Here is a 21,244-nt window from a genome sequence, read left to right on the forward strand (position 1 = left end):
TTTTTTATTAATTTTGTTGTTTGAAATGAAAGAAATCATTTCTTTTTTATTTGTAAAGACAATAAAATCATGTATGATTTTAAAAAAAGTCATCTAATTTTTTTTTTCTTGCAAAACAAATTGTACTAAACAGAGTTAGTTAATTCAAAAGTTGAAAATTCTTATATGCAATAATGAAGAGACTTCAAAAACTATATGCTGCATTGTTAATAACTTCCAATTTTCATTGTACAAAAAAAAAAAAAAGAAAGTTCAAGAAGCACGAAATACAACAATCTGAATAATTAGGGAATATGCATGTAAACAAACACTGCCTTAGAAAGAAAAGGATTATAGGGCCCATGAGTGGCTGATTGTTATTGTCTAAAGTCTGATTCAATGAGTTTTTTTAACTTCAGTTGGATGGTTCAATAAGGTAAACAAGCAAAAGTAGACATATATGGTACACACACTTGCACGATAACTCTCGTGATCTGCAGATGGTCTAATTTAAACAGGAAATGAAAATGGATAAAGGGGGGAAATAATAAATTACATGCAGAAACAAAGGTTTCTTTGTTTAAGCATGCAATATTAAATTAAAGCTTCCCCATCAACACGTATCCTCTTGGGGCCTTTCTCCTCGTATTGGCAGCCGGTGGTCATCACCCTGTTTTCCTTGGCCTCCATTGAACATCTTTTGTAGGGTTTAAATCCTGTTCGACGAGCCTTTAGCTTCCCATGTCCAAGCCCGATAGTCAGCAGCCCGTTCTCCCCGCTGTATTTTTTCTCCAGTTCATGATGGCTGGTACAGGATTCACGTATCATGCTGGTGATATTCACAGGTGATGCGTTTCCGTCCTTCTCATCTGTATTCTGCTTATCTTCAACGATATCTTTCCGGTGTGCCTCACCCTTCAGATCATGTGGTGGAGAGAAGCTTTGTGGCAATATCTCCCTGGAGAAGAGAGCTTGAAAAGCCAGTCGCCCCTGCTCCATTAGTGACAAGAGAGTGAAGAAAATGCCAGACAATTTTCTGGGACATTATGGTAAAAAGAAGGCGAGGAATATGTTCTTCAACAAAAAATTTGTGAGTGTATTTCAAATTACACCCTTTTGGTAGGTTTCAAATTCATCATCAGATCAAATCTCAGCATTCATGAATTTAGTCTCCATTCCGTGAATATGACCAACTAAATAAAGTCATATCATAGGCCATAAACTAACATTAATTCCAAATTAATCTGCTTAAATATTCTAAACTATCCGATATAAAGACAGACACAGTTACCTCTTCAGATACCTCCTTCCATGAATCACTCGTGTTGCTACTGCATCTACTGCGACGACTACTAGACTCATTAGCCAGATGGTTAGGATCAACTTCTTTTGACTCTTCCTTGTCTTTTTCAAGCTTCTTAGGTGCATCTGTCTCTACTTCACTACTAGAAGATGTGTTTGAACCACATGAAGAACGGTCAACCTGTTTTCTGTTTTTCATTTTGCTCGGATCATGGATATCAGGTGCTGTGGCAGCCATCTCATGGTCAGTAGATTTTGACACGGTATTTTGCTTTGGACCTCCACTCTCGTCAGAATCAGACAAAGACACATTTGGTGATTTAGATGCTGAATTTTGAGCTTGCAAAGCTTCAGAGCGTTCTAGATCCAACTGCTGATCTTGCAAATGAGGATTCCTGAGAGTAGTTTCCTTCCTTTCTGTCCTGGCTGCAGGAACTTGGCCCGCATCCACTGATGGAACTGCAGTTGCAGCAGGAGAGCAGGTAAAGGCAGCATGGAGAGGGGCACATAAGGGGAGTAATCCATGGGCTGCCCACCATGCAGTTGCTGCTGCCACCGTAGCAGCAGCAATCGCTGCCATACTGGGAGCTGAATTCATTTGCCTTGATGGAAAACCTCCTTGAGCACATGGTGGAGAATCTGCAGAACTTGCCATGTTAGCATAGGGCCAGAAGGTTGCTGCAAAGCTTGCTGCAGCATGGGCTGCTGGGTTTTGTAGCAGTGTTGATACAATAAGACTCGAAAATGCGGAGGATATATGGAGAAATGATCTATAGTCATCTTGATTATGGTGAGTTGGGGCTAAGGAAGGAGGATAAGTCTGATTTTGAGTAGTAGTAGATGCAGCTGGATAGGAGTATAAATTGGGATGCCCATGAACTTCACCTATTGGTTGAAAAATGGAGTCCTGGAATGAAACATCTGAGGGAGGAGTATGCGTGCACGTTCCCAAGCTCCCATCTAAAACATGCACAGGCACATGCCTTGGATAATTCTGCACAGCTTCCATTTCATCTGTTGGCAATGCATTGTTAAATTCATTTGACTTCTTTCCCTGAACAAATTTCTCATGAAAAGGGCAGGATGCCAACTTTGCACCTTTATTAGTGCCATTATCTTGAACCGTCTGTTTGGCATCAGGCTTATCTAGCTTCTGATTTCCATGAAGTTCAATAGTGATATAGGATTCATTACTTGCATCTTGATTTACCACCTCCTTCAGTGAAGGTACAAACTCCCTAACTGAGCATGATTTTCTTAGTGCCTCTGGCATGGGGACAGAATTCTTGTTCGCTGAAGGCACAGAGGGACAGTGAGCTTCTTGGACAACAGTAAAGACTTCTGAGCGACTGTTATCCTGGTTTTCTTTTCCATTTGCGTGCTTCTCATCTCCACTGGATTTCTGAATGCATACAGTAGGAAAAATTGATGAGAAAATAAAATCAGTTGAATAAAGAGGAAAATGAAAGAGTTCTTCACCTCAGGCGGTGGTTCTTTCTCCAGGTCCAAAGTTTGTTTACAATTTAAAGGATTTCCATCCTTCACTGCCACATGAGAAGGCGGAGGACCCACACCAGTCTTTCGAGGATAAGGATTGTGCGGTTTCCTCTTAGGACGCGGAGGTGGAATGTCTATGTCAAGTGCTTGTCCTATTGGAACACCTTTAGCAACAGCCTCCTTCTCCAACTGCAAGTGAAATATCTTTTATTATATTGTACGGACGAAATTTTACTCCCAAGATCCCAATATCAATAATATCACCATCAAATTTGATGGGAGATATATAGCTTAAAAACAGTGATACAACTTATATGTTGTCTGCAAAAATGAAACAGGATATTCTACTGGTCTGCAAAGAACAAATGACCATGACTGCATGCTGTAACATGTCAAAAAGAACAAGCATACATTAGCAGGAAAGCTAAATAACATTTCATTTTTGTAAAGTCATCTACAACCCTAGCCATATCAAATTATCTGTGAGCTATGCAGTCATATAAAATACTAAGACTCCTTACCTCCTTTCATTTTATGCCCTTCATTCATTCTAGGACAAATCTAGTTATTTGAATACCTTTTTAAACCTTAAATGCATTATGGTCCAAGAATTCAGGGTCTTAAGGTTTAAATCTTGAAATTGAGATTAACAAAATAACCTTATTGGTGACTTGCACAAGACTCCTCAAATGCACACACACTGGAATAACCTTCACAAATCAACTTGTGGAAGTTGATATTGGTTTACTTCTGAAGCCATTGGTCAATATCTCCCCAAAATGCTTCTGATTTCCAAGAGAGTGCAAGAGCCCTTGGCCTGAAGCTTCAAGAGCATGTTAGGAAACTAGTGGTTTAACTCATCGAATGGAAGATCTGTAAACATCCCTAAATTTGCATAGAATATGATCTTTTGATCAAATCAACTGCACTAATTTTCAGCATAAACTGACACAAGATGGTTGATAATTTATTTCCACAGTGATGATGGGATGGAAATCATAGGATGTGAATTTGTCACTAGATATAACCATGCCTCTGGCAACGAGGCATACACCTGAGTTAAAATTTCATGCCAACCAAATAAACCATTATCCATTGATAGAGACAAAAGATTAAAAAAAACAAAAGAAAGAAAAGGAATCTTCAAGGATGCTTCTTTCTTCTTTCCAAAAGTCCAGAAGATGGAGCTAAAAAGCTTCTTTGTTCAGAGTGTTAAGGTTTCCTCTAAAATAACAGAAAAAGAATCAAGAAAGTTCTTCCATGCTTGCTTATTTAGCATTCCCTTGAAAATTCGTGCAGAAAAATACTCAAATCCTACCCTTCTCCTCCTCAACTCAAACACACACAATCATGAAGGGGTGGAGAGAGAGCATTGAGAATCTTAAAACTGAGAGTTTCTTTTCCCTCCTTTGTTTGCCAAGTAAATTTCCAAAACCAAAAAACTACTTTATAATGAAAAATTAAATCAACATAATTTCTAAATTGAATATTCTTTGTCTGTATTAGTTAGCCTAGTAATTCAATACCAGGACTTCAAATTCTCCCAAGCATGCCTTGAGGCAATAAACCATCATGCTAGTGGCCATTTTCTATGACAGAAAATATTGCATAAGTAACTTGTGGCAATGGACACCAATACCATATGTTTTTGAGTATTGTATTTTTTTGCTCATTGCAAAGTATCTAAAGCATTGATCTTACAAATCCACTCCAACAACAACTTTGATGTTTTTAATAAAGATAAAAACCACTATTGGCACTGTCAGAACTAGTACTTTACCCATGCATTTATGAAAGTTTGGTTTTTAACTATGCTTGATCCATGGGTCTTCTTTGTGAAATACTACAATTTCATAATTAAATAAATTTTCCCCATTTAAATTTATGCAACCCTAAACTTAGCGCTTGCCAAGCTATCACATTCAAGGGGCAAAGATGTTGTGATTTAGATCAAGATAGAGACAATGAGAAAGTGCCCCTTAAGTAAGCTTGTGTATAACATTCTGACAGGAGTGAACAAGCCAGGACCTCAGGAGATTAACAAGAATTAGATAGATCAAACTTCCAATTTTTTCGTGTGACACTATGCAACAGAAAGTCAATCACGTTGAGAAGACCAGAATTTTCCTCATATCTTAATTCTGATAGTTGTTAGCACTCAGTACGTGAGCTTGTGGTGTGACAAGCTTCTTGTCCATTATGAATTTAAATCTGTTTCAAGGTTGTTTGGTAGGTTACTCCTGATCATATTAAGTACCATTACATAAAATGAAATAAAACATAAACATGTACAAAATATTTATTGAGGCAGTTACATTTTGATGTAATCTTGATGTCAATGTACTCCAATCATGATTTTGAATACTGTATGGCACACAATAGAAGAAACTTGGCATGTAAAACATCATGCATTATACATATGCCTAATTCAAAAATTATGGTATGATTTGATTATTTTCAGAAATATGCAGGTTTACTTTGGGTGTGTACTTATAAGATTTAGGCACCATCTGTTGCACAGAAAATAACTTTGTTTTTTTAAAAAAAAATAGAAATAACTTACATTTCATTGTTTGATTGAAATACTAAAATTTACTTGAAAATGATTTTCTGAAATTTTGAGTACTTCTGAAAACATTAGTTTTCTGTGAAAAAATAACAATACTACAAAGACTTGCATGCTTCTCTAATTTTAGTTCAATATGAGAGAACTAATAATAAGATGAAAGAAAAGGAACGTGGGGGGGTTGATTAACAACAATGAACAATTGATGGTCGGTGATGGCTGAAGAAGTGAAGATGATCAGCACATCATAGCTGCACCAAAATGCACATGCTTAAACATTTTCCTTGCCGATTCCTTCCAGTTTTCTATGTTTCTTATAACCAAAATTCAGCAGAAAATGTGGAAAATGCTAGCGATGTTGGCTGTGAAACAAATGGAGCCCTGAACAATTATATGAACACTTCCTTCTATATTATAAGATCATATAGGTTTATTATAGCATCAGAAAAGTAAAGCTCGCAATACCGATATAGGAATCCACAAAGTGACAGTCAACAAGCCCTGACCAACTTTGCTTGACTTGCAACTGGAAGGCTTGTCATACCTCAATATGAGCATGAGGCAAAATCCTATCTAGCGGAGGTTGGTTTGATGGCCGAGGAAATTAAAACAAGCAAAAAAAATCCTGATAAAGACTGAGGAGGATCCCAAAAACAAGAGAGCAAGCTACTGCCGACTACGCTTATGCAAATTATGTATTTACAGAACTTGCTAGCTTAGGACATTCAACTCTTTCACATTGTGATCTAAAATTAGGAAAATATGATTGGTTGGAATCTTAAGAATACTTGTTTTTCTATTCTAACTTTATAAGCAAAAATCAATAAACAGCTAATGAGAAAGCAATGCAAATGACAAGTTGACAACTTCAAAGAAATAAGGTGTCATCCCCCCACTTTTGACCTTCAAGGAAAATGAGAGGAAACCACCCGTAAAATTAAAGAAATAAACTTCAAGAGAAGAGAATGACGATATGGATCATCCATCCAAAAAAGATACAAAATATTCTGTCCACTTATAGAGAAAGGATAACTAGCCTAGACGCCAAAGTGGGTTATGAGACCATATGTGTACTAAAAGACCTCACCTTCACAAATTATTGCATATTAAATCAATTTGCTTGCTAGTTTGAACCTTGGTTGGTTTCAGGTTCCAATACTAGACAGCACAAAATTCCAGGTTTAGTCATGAGCCTAAGTTGTCCTTGTAGCACCACAAGCTCTACTGAGTTGAGTTCCAAACTCATCCATAATGTGAACAAGAAGTTTATAACGACAATTAACGGATAATACTACAAACTACAAGACCATAAAGACCGTAAAAAGGCTAAACACACAAAAGGAAAACAAAAATAAGGGAAATTTACAATTTCATCCCTCGATTTTACCATTAATATAGAATTGCTCTCTTGATTTTGAAAATTCAACTATTTAGTTGTGAAACTTTGATGAAAAGAAGAAAAAGAGAGTAGAAGATTTGAGAGAAAATGCTTGATAATTCCCATCAAGCCAATTGGGGTATATATACTACTTACAAGAGTACATACTAGGTAAGAAAATAAATTAATTCCCTAATTATAGTCTAATCATATCACAATCATATCACACAATCATATCCCTAATTATCACTATAAATCTAGGCTATTTACAGAAATAATCTCAATATATAGAAATAATCTCAACAAGTTGCACAATTTTGGTTCCGTCTAAATTAGAGATCCTTCTGGCTATGAGAATTCAAAGTTACATTAGTAAAAGGTTTTCCCTTTAATCAAATGAGAGAGAATTATATTAAGACTCGAAGAATTTTGGGAAAATTTAGAGAATTCTTGTATTTCACTCTTAATCCTTTCAATTGATTTATATGACTATTTATACACAAAGAATTATATCTAAATAGGAAGCAAATAATCAAATAATAATTACAGAGATAGTTAAGGATCCTAATCAAATCAAATCATATCCCTAGAATCAGTTAAGATCAGCAAATAAATCAACACTCCCCCTCAAGTTGGTGCAAAGATGTCGCACATGCCCAACTTGCAAATCAGATTATGCTAGATTTTGTTGTTGAGCCCTTTAGTAAACACATCCACAAGTTGCCCAGTAGAAGTCACATGAACTAGGCTCAAGACACCGTGTGTTAATTTTTCTCTAATGAAGTGCTGATCAATTTCAATGTGCTTCGTCCGGTCATGTTGGACTGGATTTTGTGCTATACTTATAGCAGCTTTATTGTCACAATATAAAGTTATCTTGTCTCTCTTGAGCAACCTCAACTCCTCCAATAACTTCTGTAACCATAAGAGTTCACACACACCTTGGGCCATTGCTTTGTATTCTGCTTCAGCACTTGACCGAGCAACAACACTTTGTTTTTTGCTCCTCCAGGTGACAAGGTTCCCTCCCACAACTGTGCAGTAGCCAAAGGTGGATCTCTTGTCATCGAAAGATCCTGCCCAATCTGCATCTGTAAAAGCTTCAACTCGGAGGTGACCATATTTGAAATAAAGAAGCCATTTCCCTGGCGCAGACTTTAGGTATCTTAAGATGCGAAGTACAGCTTGCATATGAGTCTCGTGAGGGTCATGCATGAATTGACTGACTAAACTAACAGCATAGGCTATATTCGGTCGAGTGTGTGAGAGATAAATCAACCTTTCTACCAATCTCTGGTATCTTCCAATATCCATGGACTCACCAGTTCCTACTTCCAGCTTGTGATTACTTTCAATGGGAGATTCTGCTGGTTTACACCCCATCATACCAGTTTCTTCCAACAGATCCAGAATGTACTTTCTTTAGGAGATGAAAATTCCTTTTTCTGATCTAGCCACCTCGATACCTAGGAAATATTACAGTTTTCCTAGATCTTTGATTTCAAATTCCTGAGTTAACAACCTCTTTAGTTGAGTCATTTCCTCTTTGTCATTGCCTGCCACCACTATATCATCAACATAAACAATAAGAAGGGTGATCTTACCCTTGTGATATTTGATAAACAGAGTGTGATTAGCATTGCTTTGTTGGCAACCAAAGGACATCATGGCTCTGCTAAACCTGTCAAACCAAGCTCTAGGAGATTGTTTTAGCCCATACAAAGCCTTTTTTAACCTGCACACATTTCCTTGTGTCTTCTCATCAACGAACCCAAGAGGAATTTCCATGAACACTTCTTCCTCTAAATCTCCATGGAGGAAAGCATTCTTCACATCAAACTGTTGCAAGTCCTAGTCCAAGTTGGCTGCGCAGGATAACAAAACTCTGATTGAGTTCATTTTTGCAACTGGGGCAAATGTCTCTTGATAATTCACTCCATAGGTTTGGGTGAATCCTTTAGCAACCAATTTGGACTTAAATCGTTCAATTGTGCCATCAGCTTTGTGTTTCACTGTGAACACCCATTTACAGCCAACGAGTTTCTTCCCATGTGGGAGAGTAACAAGCTCCCAGGTCTCATTTTTAGCCAATACTTTCATCTCTTCAATTATTGCTTTCTTCCATTTAGGATCTGCAAGAGCTTTCTTTCAATTCTGTGGAATAGACACAGAGGAAATAGACAAGGCAAAGGCTCTATAGGAAGGAGATAAGAATTCATAAGAAACAAAGTTAGAAATAGGGTGTTTAGTACAAGATCTGACCTCTTTTCTTTGTGCAATAGGTTTATCTAAGTCATTGAAGCATTCAAGAGTTGTGGGTAACTCACCAGAAGAAGATTCATGACTGGGCAACTCACCAGGAGAAGATTCTTGACTCTGAGTAGACTACATAATGGCTTCTTCTACCTTGTCTCTCCTCGAATACCTTCTCAAATCTGGCTTGTCCAAACGACCAGGTTCTCTCTCCCTGATTGGACATCTCCCCCTGTCTATTAGAACTCAAACTTTCTAGTTGAACCATATCATTCAGAATCACAGAATTTGGGATCACATCTTCTTGCTCATTATTCCCCCCCTGAAAAGGTGAGTGGGTGGTACTGAAGTAGGGTTCAGTTTCTCGGAAGGTAACATCCATACTAAGTATTTCCTAAAGGGAGGATGAGTGCTTGGCGAGCTCTAATATGATCAGATTTATAAGTCAGCATTTCTTGTAAAATATGAGAAACACCAAACCCCTCTAGAGCCCAAACCTCCATTTCTCCGACCCGTTGTCCCCCTTGCTTAGCCCTTCCTCTAAGGGGTTGTTGTGTAACAAGTGCATAATGTCCACTAGGATAGCGAAAGAGGAAAAAACCGAAGATTTCACATAGTACTTTTGATCGAAAAATCAATCTGATTCAAACTTGAAAAAATCTTTCTGATTCTCGAAGAATGAGGGGGCACACTTGTATCTCTTCTGTGTTGGAGAATACCCAACAAACACACATTTAAGGGGCTTGGGATCCAATTTTCTTGTCGTCCTAGTATGGACAAAGCAAACACACCCAAATACTTTTGGTAGAACAACGTATGAATTCTTCCCTTGTAGAACCGCCAAAGGACTCATAAAGTCAAGGGTCTTGAGATGCATTCTATTGATAAGATAAGCAGATGCAAGGATTGCATCTCCCCAATATGCTTTGGGTAGATTCATGGTGAATATAAGAGATCGAGCTACCTCCAATAGATGCCTATTTTTCCTCTCAGCAACGCCATTTTGAGCACTAATATAAGGACAACTAGTTTGATGTACTATCTCATTACTCTCCAAATAAGCAGAAAAGCTACTATCCTGTATTCTCTTCCATAGTCAGTTCTCAAAATTTTCACCTTAATATCAAATTAAGTACAAAGCATCTTATGAAAGGATTGAAAACAAGAAAAGACATCACTTTTAGCTTTAATCAAATAGACCCAAGTTATTCGAGTGCAACAATCAATAAAGGTAACAAACCATCGATTACCAGACAAGGAGACAGTTTGAGTAGGCCCCCAAACATCAGAATGAATAGTCGCAAAAGGAATTTGATTTTTATTATGACTCAAAGGATAGGATGTTCTAGTGTGTTTAGCATACTCACAAGCATCACAAAATAGAGAATCAAACTGAGTTCTAGCAAATAAATTAGGATAAAGTTTTTCTAAGGCAAAAAATGATGGATGCCCTAACCGTCTGTGCCACTGTATTATTTCCTAATTGACATCCTTATTTTATCCAAAACAGGCTTGAGATATCGAAGAACCTGGATCACCCTCCAACATATATAAGCCATCATGCAGCCTACTATCTCCAATCCTCTTTCCTGTGCGAAGATCCTGAATAACACAATGATCAGGAAAGAATTCAATTTTACAATTAAGTACATTGGTAATAGCACTGACAGATAAAAGGTTGACAAGAAAGTGGGGAACATGAAGGACAGATGATAATTTAATGTTGGATGTGCAAATAACAGAACCTGTTCCGGATATGGGAGTAAAAGAGCCATCAGCAATTCTGACACTATCTTTGGTTAGAGAAGAAAAATAATTGAGAAAGCCTTTAGAAGAGCCTGTCATGTGTCTATTCGCACTAGAATCAATAATCCATGAAACATTATTAAGAGATGAAGCATTACCTGACTTTACAAAGTTAGATGTGGCACCGGAGGACGAGTAATCAGAGTTAGGAATCGAGACTCTTTTACCTTCTGCCATGGTAAAGATTTATGAACCGTGAAAGAATAGGAAGTACCCAAGGTTGTACACACAAGAGAGCCCAATTGATTCACCAAAAGACCGGGTAGCGGCACGGGAAAGCCAAAAAGATGGTCAGAATCGTTGCCGAAGTGATCGGAGCCTCGAAGCAGCGTCAGGCGATTGGTCACGCGCCTCCCTTTCTCGGCGCGTGAGCCTCACGTGCGGGTTTTTTCGGCGTCGGAGCTGGGCGATCGGCCGGCGACAGTCCTGGTGCCGGCGGTGAGAGGAGGAAAGGCTCCTAGATGGGTTAGTACCAAAAAAGGTAGATCTAGGGTTTTGAAACCCTAAAGAAGAAAAAATTAAATTTGAACCCTAAAATTAGGAAAAAGCTCAGATACCATGAAGAATTTTGGGAAAATTTAGAGAATTCTTGTATTTCACTCTTAATCTTTACAATTGATTTATATGACTATTTATACACAAAGAATTATATCTAAACAAGAAGCAAATAATCAAATAATAATTACAGAAATAATTAAGGATCCTAATAAAATAAAATCATATCCCTAGAATCAGTTAGGATCAGCAAATAAGTCAACAAGACTAAAATACTCTCAGCATTTTAAAGAGCAGAAATATGAAGAAAGTTTGAAAAAAAAATTAATCCTTTTGAACTCTCAACGGATTTCACTCAAAACACAAATTGCACAGTCATCTTCCCCAAAATCCTGCATGTGATGCCACATCATCACAAATGCAACTCTATTCGTTCATGTAGGAGTACCAAATTGAGCACCTACTAGTGGCTATTAGAGATTAAGCATAAAATCGTCCATCCATGCCAAATCCTTGATGCCCATTTCCTCCTCCCTCAACTTTGATTGAACCCAGATTCACTTCCACAAACTCACACACGGCAAACCCACATGAGATTAAGTATAGATTGATCCATCCACACCCACTCTGCTCTCATTCTCACCAAACCCGCGCAATCCATAAGTGGTTCAACAAGCCTAAACATAACTTCTTGATACCTTCCGTACTCTAATCCTGCTATCTTGATGTGCAGTATAAAGACCTTATTCGCAATTTACTAAAGCTTAACAGGACCATCCCCTTGTCAAACTTTGTGAAGAGCCTCAAATCAGACTATTGCCAAACTATAATATCCTTCCCTTGTGAAGCAATCAAGAAAAATTCACCACACAAAGCCAAGCAAGAAAAAGATCCCGCATGGAAAAGAGAACTGCGAGAAAGCAAAATGAGTAAGATCTGATAAATATTTGCTTGGATAACTATGGTAATTGACATTTTGGAGCACAACAAAATATGAGTTGAAGGAGTGATCTGTGATATAGGAGGATTATTCATGGGATTAACCAAATAATAGTTGGAGAATCTAGATTCTACGTTCATGACAGGGTGTTGTTGAATTTGGAAGAGAGAGGAGTATAATGAGAGGAAGGAGCAAAGATGGATGCTTAAATAAAAAAGGGAAATATACGGCAAGGAGAAGGCAGGGTAGTTTAGCCTTTAAAAATGTATCCCCTTTGGACCAATTAGACTAAGGAAAAATTGCTTTTACATGGACAAAGGGTTTTGACGAAACTAAACTAAAATTTAGAGACTAAGTAGTTTGAATTTTCAAAACTAAGGGATCACTTCGTTGTTAATGGTAGAACCCAGAGACAAAATTGTAAAATTCCCTAAAAATAAAGTTGTTCAGACTAAAATTATTTTCTTGTGTACTTGTCTTGTCAAATACTAGTGAAATTAAGTCAAAGGATACAAGCAAACAGTTTTCTTTTAATGTTCACTGTGTCAACCTGTTTGTTTGTTGCACAACAGACATATGAGAAAACAACATATGCACTTGCACATCGATGAAAAGTAATCACATCAACAGAATTATACACCATGTACAAAAAAGAGAGCAATTAACAATTTAATACCATTGCAGGATTCTATCTCATGGTGCCAGGAGATACAAAAACAGAAATATAAGTCGATATAAGACTCAGGCAAGCAGTTGTTGACTGACCTTTGAAAAGAATTTCTGTGCATGACTCCTGATCTGTACAGCAGTTTTTGTTCCTATATGTTCTGCGCAGCCCGCCACCAAGAATGAAACATAAAGAAGAGAAGAGATAGATGTTCAATTAAGAGTAAATACACAGCATTTCATGCCATCCAAAACAGGAATAGCCAGATCATTTCCCTACATTAATTATATAATTAAACCATAATTTAAAATATAAAAAATCAGTTAGACATTAGTAAATCAGTTACAACATTAGTAATAACTGAAGAAAAACAATAAGGAAAGAGAAGTCAGAGAAATCATTGCAAATTATAACCTTCTATGCGCTGCCAAGCTCGTCCATAGAGCTTCAAGGCTTCTAGGAACCTATTATGCTCCTCCTCTGTCCATCGTTCACGTTGCTTGGTAATTGTATAAGGTTTTCTTGTCTATCATTAATGTAACTTCATATCAGATACTTCAACGCTTATTTACCACTTTGATTTCCAAAATTCAAAGTAATTGAAAATTCTAATGAAAAAAAAATAAAAAAGAGGATTAAAAAATCTACCTTAATAACCAAGTCTTCTCCGGAGGAGTATGTGTCCATAACCGGACCTCGGCAGCTAGCGCTGCTTCAGATCCTCTCTAACGAGCAATGGATAAAACAGAAACCTCCTTTCATTTCTAGTAGTATTGAATCCTATAAATAAAGCCGTTGTTTTTGAACTCCAAAATACCTGGTAAGTGAAAACTACTGCAAAAAAAGAGAGAAAGAAAAGCCACAGCAATGGATAGAGATCCGTATCTGAACAAATTAGGAAATGCCAGTTCACATACTATATTTCAATTGAATATAGATCCTTTAAAAAATTTTAAGAATCCACCAGAACAGAGAGGAATAGACAGAAAAACAAAGCTTCTCCGAAAGAACTAAAAATAAATTCCATTCAGAATCCTCACCAAAACGAACGCGTAGACGCCAAAGCCTTTAGAAAGTGAAAAGGAGGATAGAAACACGAAGAGGGAAAAAAGGAAAAATAAGCTTGAATCAGTAATCAACAAGCACTTGTGTATATCCACCTTCCAAATTTCATCAATACATTACAACATTTAAAGTCCTAAATCCTCTCCTTGGTTGCCCAGAAACATTGACCAAAAAATCAAATTCAAAATTTTCATATCACCAGTTAAAATAAATAAAGAGCAGACAAAGCCAATAAGCAAAGTGAATTTGGCTTAGTAGAAATCAGATTTCCTTGTCAAATTTTCTCGGCAACCAAATGGAGAGTTCAAGAGCAAAAAACAAAGCCCTAGAAAATGCAAGTACTAGACTCACCGGAGACTCACATGAGAAGTGATAGTTTCCGGCAATGGTATATCGGAATCAGGAAAACACAGGGGGGGAGAAGAAACTGGAAAGAAGTTCCTAGAGAGAAATACAGGCAGCAGCAGAGAAGGAAGGAGAGAAGTGAATGAGTCTCAGTGAGACCTAAAAGACCAGAAACTGCAGTGGGTGCGAAGGAGCAATCTCAGCCACTACAATTTCTTATGGATTTTTTTTGTTGAAAATTAAGCGAATTATATTTGAGGCTGCAATGAAATGAAGGGTAAAACTGGGAGAGATGGTGCCAAGTGGCGGATATTTAGTGGCTGATTAATCTAAAGCCCACACTTGCACTTTTCTGATTTCTTTTTTCCCAATTGCCTGTACATTCATCTTCAAATATCAGCCACAAACTCTAACGGCCTCTGAGGTTAACTCCGTAAAAGCGTAGTCAGGTGCGCCCTTGCGTGAGCCCCACCTCGTGACGTGGTCCCTCTGGAAGGACCGGTTTTACTTTTATCCGGTAATGCTTGTGTACGGGCAGCGCAAAAAGTGGACAGTGGTATGCCAACGTGGAGATTGCCACCGTTACGTGGCGGTTTCATTCAAAAGTGGCGAACTGGAGGAGGGCGACGCTTGCAGTTAACTGCAGGAGACTGTGTGCAGTTCATGCAGTTAGAAGCGCTTCCAGCAGTTATGCTGAAATTTGACGGATGTAAATGAATGGGCCGGTTTGTGGCCCAATATTGTAGCTGGAGCACCCCCACCATATTCATTAAACTGGCCCAGTTAGAGCTTGATAGTGTCCTCTCCTTGGCCCAAATCATTTGTGTCGTTTTTTCCTTTCCAACGTGCATCAGTCATCAAAGACCATTGAATAGTAGATTCAAATTTAAATTCTCTCTTTCTTATTCTCTGTTAAAAAACAGAAATTAAAAGTTTTATTAATTCCACAAGGCCCAAGATCCCAAATGAATCATTTTACAAATGAAGTGCATCCAATTACAAGAAAAAATAAACAGAAAATTAACCTCTACACAATCACACCGACAAAGATTATGGAACTCGAGGATCAAAGTAACATCACAAAGTTAAAACAAACATGCCTTATACCCTTGACTTGGATGGTAATGACACGGAGCCACGTAATGCATGCAGGACGACGTCATTATAACCCAGCGTAAACCATGTGATAAAGCTTTAGCTTTGTCAAGGATAAAGACAAATTATTGAAGGTTTTGTTAGAGAAGTTTATGGCTGCTTCTAGTATGCCATTATTCAATTTTTGGGTATGCATATACTAGCTATTTTTCTTAAGTGGGGAAAGAATCAGCTAAGCAGATCAGTTGCATATCAATTTTACCGATATTATCGTCCAACAATTTAGAATGACTCATGCAATACGCATCACTAACTAAATGCTGGGTAAATTATATCCCCATAGTTAATAGAGTTAATTAAGGCCAGTTTTGTTTGATGGAACCATTCAATCTTTGGCTTTAAATAGCTTCAATTTCATCCCTTTTAAACCAAGTGAGAATTATAGGACCACAAGAACATTATAAGTTATTTAATGGGCTCGTCGATTTTATTATATATTCAATGTGATTTTAATATCAATTATAACAATACAAATTTAACTTATTCAGGGTTTGCATATATAAATTTTAAATTTGCAAAAATAATTCATCATGTGAGAAAACAAAAGGGTAAATAAGTTTTTTAGCAATTAAAATTAGATTGATTTTTGTTATTGATGCAAAATAAGTTATGTGTTGTTTGGTTTGAAATAAGAGGAAATTTTTTCGTGTAAAAAAATAAAAATAGAAGAAACTCGTTACTGATCAGAAAGCTTAAGCTCCCCATGAGATTTTACTGATTTTGTTTCTCAGAAATTTTTATCAAATATGAGTTTAATTTTAACTTAAAATTTTTTGACGAGCCACTTCAGTGATATATTATATAACTTACGGAATTTTTATTATATTTATACCTGCATTAAAAATTGATATAATTTTTAATATTGTGCTTTCAAAAAAAAATTTAATATTGAAAAAATAATAAAAACCAAACAAGCCCTTAAAATTTAAGTCCATAGGACATTGATTTTGCATTTTTTTTACACGTTAAATTAATATTTTATCTAGGTACTTCAACAATTCTTGCTGAAAACAACAATAATACCCATTTACCTAGGAAAAATTATTTTATATAATTGTATGTATAACATTTTATATTATAACCATGATCATTGATCATGGTGGATAGCTATAAGATTCGGGCGTCATACGTGAAACCGTTTTTGACAAGCGTACACACACTGCATATTTCAATTAGCAAATCTCTGGAAGCGATTGTCCAGATGGAATAAGAAAGTATATTTGATTAAGAGTGTTGAAGAAACGCTGTTATACTGTTCCAAATGGGAAAATAATCATTGTGAAAGCCAGTACGGCAGGAAATGCATTGGATATCTACCTTTGATAAAGGCAAATTATCCCAAGTTGGTGTGCTCTGGAGGAGCACTTCCCTGAATCCCCAGAATAGATAATTCCCTTTATCACATGCGAGAGAATATTGTAAGTCACAAACAAATTCTACAGACATCTGCTGTGCTGAGTGCTTTCTTAGTTTGTGTTATTTTATATAGGCGATCATCATGGGCATAAAATAACGTTAAAGAGTGGAGAAATTAAATATTTAATTACATGTGTCTTAGAGATAAACGTGCATTATTACAAGGATTTACTCTGGTTAGAAACTTATACAAACGCAACGAAGCATGTTTACTTCCTTGTGCACACTCATTAAAAATGTTCGCTTCAGCACTTACTAGCTTCACCTCACTGTAGCAGAGGATCCCCTTTTAGCTGCTGCTCCCAATTATGTCGTTGAATGTGGCTTTCACTTTCGCTACAAAAGCTTCCCTGCAGTTTGACCATGGCTGTCAGTCTATATTTATAATTTTCTTTTTTCTTTTTACGTGAAAATCTCTGTTCTTGGTGAAATAACATATTTCAATTGGAGTAGCAATCATACCTGTCAGGTTTGAAAATAATGTTCTTGTATGCAAACCACTGCAAATAATTAATAAACAAAATCAGCTACTGTACACAATCCATCAAGAGTTACCCAACTTTACATTTAATAAGATAATGAAATCTATAGAAGTCTAGCTTGATCTTGGCATGCAAATTATGAATATTTGTTTAGTCCTACTTACTCCTGTGTAACCGATGCCGACAAGCTCAAGAGCCCCAGGAATCAAAGGAAGCCTATCAATCGCCTGTTGCAGGAAAAAAAAAAGGTTTCAAAAGGATCACTCATAAGAAAGGATTATAACTAGAAAATAGTAATTTGGAGATCTCACCGAGATCATCCCAGTGGAGCCCCAAAGAGCAACTACACCAGCAACTGCTAGTGAAGACACTGCATACTTGTCTTCAACCTTATCCCACTGCTCACACGAGAACAAAATCCAGGTCAAAACTATATGGAATTCCATTACAGCTTAGTGAGGGGGAAAAAAGGCTAAATTCTTACAGCTTGTTGAATTGACTTGACAATCTCTGGCGGCTCAGTTGTAGCCAGCTCAGTTGGAGCCTCCCCTGTAGCCAAAGCCTCTCCGGTAGCCATAGCCATAACATTCCGGGCTAGCTTTCGACCTGAGAAAATGAACATCATTGTTAGATATATATATATATATCCCTTCTATGGTGTGTTATAGGACTGAACAGATATCTGCGTATGACTCACAATAAGCAGTGGTCTTCCAGGGACGGTTCTGAGTCTGGACAGGAGGAGGAGGAAGGGTGGGCAGGGTCACACATTGTGGTGATGCAGCGGCTAATTGGCGAGGAGCCTTGGCATCAACAAGGCTTGACGAAGAGGTGATTGATAAGGTTGTGGAGGAAGTTGAGGCCATGGTTGAAGCAAATCTCCACAGGTTATATTATTCTAATGAACTGTGATTCTAATTCTAAATGCCACACACTAGGGGGAGCAAGTGCAGAAATGTTAAAATATAGTGAATTTTTATTTTCCTAATTTTTCTGGGCTTAGTTGAATGTGTTTGATAATTTTGATTGAGGATATGGAGATGGAAGTGCTTCCAAGTTTGAAGCTAGGAACCACTCATTACTTTCATCAAGATAGTGCTGACGTGGCCGTTGGATTGCCAATTAATGGTGTTTGATTGGATAGGATTATCTCTTTCCTCCCCCTACGCCTAAAGGGGCAAAAAACTAAAAATATCTCCTCTCACTTCTTACCAAACATTTCTCGTCTCTTTCTGAAACAAAATGACCTCCTCTATCCATTTCTCTGAAAAGTTTTTGCACCTTGAGGTATTGACGAGGGTGGTGGAAGATAATGCACTTACTGTAACAACTGGCAACCGAGCAAATTGAGAAATATGTATACAAAGGGGTGAATTCTAGATGCCGCACCTAAAGGAATGACATCAGTTCAGCGTATTCGCAAAAATTACTCGATCCGAATTTAAATTCGATTACTATTTTTAATAATTAAATTATATTGAAATTTATTTTAAATTGTTCAAATTCATTACAAATCTGATTATTATGTTTAAATTCATTTAATTTTATATATTTTAATTAATAATTTATATAAATATTTTAAATTTTAATTTTAAATGAAAATATAAAAAATATAAATATAAATATATATATATATATATTAAATTAAATATTTATATATATATATTAATTCGGATAATTATTATCCAATATGCAAAATATAAATTCTTCTCAAATTTATCATGAACATTAATTTTCAAATTAAAATCTATTTCAAACTTTTTTAATAAAATTCAATTGGATCAAATATTTGAAAATACTAATGTCTAGGGCTCAACCCTTATTGAAACAAGTAAATTTACAAGTATATACGGTAAATTAACAAATAAAATATAATATCAATTTTTATAATTAATTTTAAAAATATAATAATGTTGATTTTGAAAATATAGGAAATGGACCCTTGGTTGTATAATCGATTCTTGCTTGCTTGGAAGGAGATATAAGATAATGAAAATCCTCTCCATATCCCTCTAACTCATTCTGATTTTAGGGTTCTGATTAAATATCTCCTTATGGTTATTATAACGAGATACTGGCTAAATTGGTTGGGGATTTTGTTGGCCACTATAAAGAGTATGATATGAAAAATGTTTCAGCTATGTCGCAGTGTCCTATGAGACTTAAAGTTTGTTTGGACATTCGGCAACCTTTGAAACGATAGAAGAAGTTTGTTGGAGATGATAGTACTGTATTTACTGTGAAGTTTCAATGCGAAAAACTGACTATTTTTTGCTATCTATGTGGAAAACTGGGTCATATGAAGACTTTCTGTGACTTGCAACTGAGGTTGAAGAAAGAAGATATCAAGTTTGGTTGGGGTGATTTCCTCAGAGCACCTGTTCGTCGGAACCAGAGACCGACAAATCTGTGACTGCGTGATTCCGGCAATTCTGCTCCGCCAGGATTTGTGGCAGGATTGGCATCAACTAGCAATTTGGAAAACACTAATTTGACAGCATATAATAGGCATTTCTCCTTATTTGGCAAAAGTCAATTCATTGTAAATAAGGAGACTGAGGACCATATTATAGACATGGACAAGAATTCTGTGGGTTAAGGCAGTTCTGATAAGTTTGATGAGATTGCAGCCTGAATAAATGATAATGCTAAAAAAAGTTAAGAAACACTAAACATAACGTTGTTACAGGTTTTCCTTCCTCTCAATAGTATGCTTCTAACAACACCATTGTGAATATTAATTTGACAGGCAACAGTGAAGCGGCTCATCCCGTCAAAGGTTGGGATAGCCGAAAGCAATTATTGTCCTGTGTTGGAACTGCCGAGAACTCGGCAATCCTCGGATAGTTAATGCATTGAAGGATTTGGTTACTAGTTACAAGCCGGATATTTTATTTTTTATGGAAACAAAAAATCTTAGTTATCGTATGAAATTTTTTCATAATTTTTTATATTTTGATGGTTGCTTCTCAGTCAATAGACAATGATTGAAAAGAGGTATTTCGTTAATGTAGAAGAGTCATGTATATGTTTCTGTAGTTGGATTTTCTTCAAATTTTATTAATTCGGTTGTTTTTTAAGGTAATGTTCAATGGAGTTTTACTAGTTATTATGGATTTCCAGAATCGCAACGACAACATCAGTCTTGAAACCTTATTCGAGCTTTATCTCGTAGAAGCTCTCTTCTGTTACTTTGTTCGGGAGACTTTAATGATTTATGCTCGAGAGATGAGAAAGAATGAGGAGCATTTTTGCAAGAATGAGGAGCATTTTTGCCAAATTATCTTATGCAGGGGTTTAGACAAGCACTTAAGGAGCATTTTTGCCAAATTATTTTATGCAGGGGTTTGATTTTGAATGATTGGAAATTTTTGTTAGACTCTAAAACTGATATTTCTGTTAGATAGATTCGTCATAATGCTACTCTAAATACTCATACTTTGACTAAAGAATTTATTAGATATAATCGTCTCTCTATTTAAAATGATATCATTTTTATTTGATAAAATTTTATTAATATAACCAGTAGTTTTGCACATAATTATGACTGACTAGAAGTGGTAAACAATGCCAATAGCTTATTGAATTCTTACTAATTCTAATAAACGCTAACAAATAATAAGGTAAAATCTGAGTTTTTTGAAAACGAAATAAGTTATTATTTTAGGTAATTTTTATGATATTATATTTTTTATGAATTTGGTTTATAATTCTTGATAGAATAGTAACATCTAATTAATAAAATATTATTAATTTAAATTTATATATAAGATTTATTATTATTAAAAATTTATATATTTATCCATCTATAAAGTAAGTTCTCATCACGCGCGCTGGGCGAAAGACAATCAAAGCTCATGTTTTCAACTTACCGTTGACTTTACTGTAGCATGTTCCT

General features: G+C 36.3%; 2 protein-coding genes across 10 annotated transcripts; both read right to left on the reverse strand.

Moving 5' to 3' along the window:
- Positions 1–315: 315 nt before the first annotated feature.
- On the reverse strand, positions 316–14,490 carry LOC110614811 (protein LATE ELONGATED HYPOCOTYL). Of its 9 annotated transcripts, XM_043956736.1 has the most exons (9): positions 14,300–14,490; positions 13,924–13,949; positions 13,532–13,717; positions 13,298–13,409; positions 12,982–13,043; positions 10,505–10,577; positions 2,761–2,967; positions 1,271–2,683; positions 316–969 (listed from the first exon to the last, which is right to left on the reverse strand). In XM_043956736.1, the coding sequence occupies exons 5-9, from the start codon at positions 13,002–13,004 to the stop codon at positions 574–576; spliced, it is 2,112 nt and encodes a 703-aa protein (XP_043812671.1). In that variant the 5' UTR covers positions 13,005–13,043; positions 13,298–13,409; positions 13,532–13,717; positions 13,924–13,949; positions 14,300–14,490; the 3' UTR covers positions 316–573. The 9 variants fall into 9 exon arrangements, with proteins under 9 accessions (XP_043812671.1, XP_043812668.1, XP_043812667.1 ...); XM_043956733.1 differs by lacking the exon at positions 10,505–10,577 and having other exon boundaries at positions 13,532–13,663; positions 14,300–14,489; XM_043956732.1 differs by lacking the exon at positions 10,505–10,577 and having other exon boundaries at positions 13,532–13,714; positions 14,300–14,489.
- A 2,481-nt stretch (positions 14,491–16,971) lies between these two features.
- Positions 16,972–18,414, reverse strand: LOC110614558 (protein CURVATURE THYLAKOID 1B, chloroplastic). Its single transcript, XM_021756119.2, has 6 exons — positions 18,044–18,414; positions 17,831–17,952; positions 17,658–17,744; positions 17,511–17,573; positions 17,327–17,364; positions 16,972–17,214 (listed from the first exon to the last, which is right to left on the reverse strand). Exons 1-6 carry the CDS (start codon positions 18,210–18,212, stop codon positions 17,154–17,156), a joined length of 540 nt encoding a protein of 179 aa, XP_021611811.1. The 5' UTR covers positions 18,213–18,414; the 3' UTR covers positions 16,972–17,153.
- Positions 18,415–21,244: the final 2,830 nt, after the last annotated feature.

Source organism: Manihot esculenta, chromosome 5 (assembly GCF_001659605.2).
Source record: "Manihot esculenta cultivar AM560-2 chromosome 5, M.esculenta_v8, whole genome shotgun sequence".
NCBI lineage: Eukaryota > Viridiplantae > Streptophyta > Magnoliopsida > Malpighiales > Euphorbiaceae > Manihot > Manihot esculenta.

What these genes read in the sequence shown, in the direction of transcription:
- LOC110614558 (XM_021756119.2), bottom strand. Translation starts at nt 18,212, where the DNA reads ATGGCCTCAACTTCCTCCACAACCTTATCAATCACCTCTTCGTCAAGC. An exon ending in TCAAGTCAATTCAACAAGCT is followed by an intron (nt 17,745 to 17,830) that starts GTAAGAATTTAG and finishes TCGTGTGAGCAG; the next exon opens with TGGGATAAGGTTGAAGACAA. An exon ending in TCGGCATCGGTTACACAGGA is followed by an intron (nt 17,365 to 17,510) that starts GTAAGTAGGACT and finishes AATTATTTGCAG; the next exon opens with TGGTTTGCATACAAGAACAT.
- LOC110614811 (XM_043956731.1), bottom strand. Translation starts at nt 13,570, where the DNA reads ATGGACACATACTCCTCCGGAGAAGACTTGGTTATTAAG. An exon ending in AGCTTGGCAGCGCATAGAAG is followed by an intron (nt 13,044 to 13,297) that starts GTTATAATTTGC and finishes CGGGCTGCGCAG; the next exon opens with AACATATAGGAACAAAAACT. An exon ending in CACAGAAATTCTTTTCAAAG is followed by an intron (nt 2,968 to 12,981) that starts GTCAGTCAACAA and finishes TTTCACTTGCAG; the next exon opens with TTGGAGAAGGAGGCTGTTGC.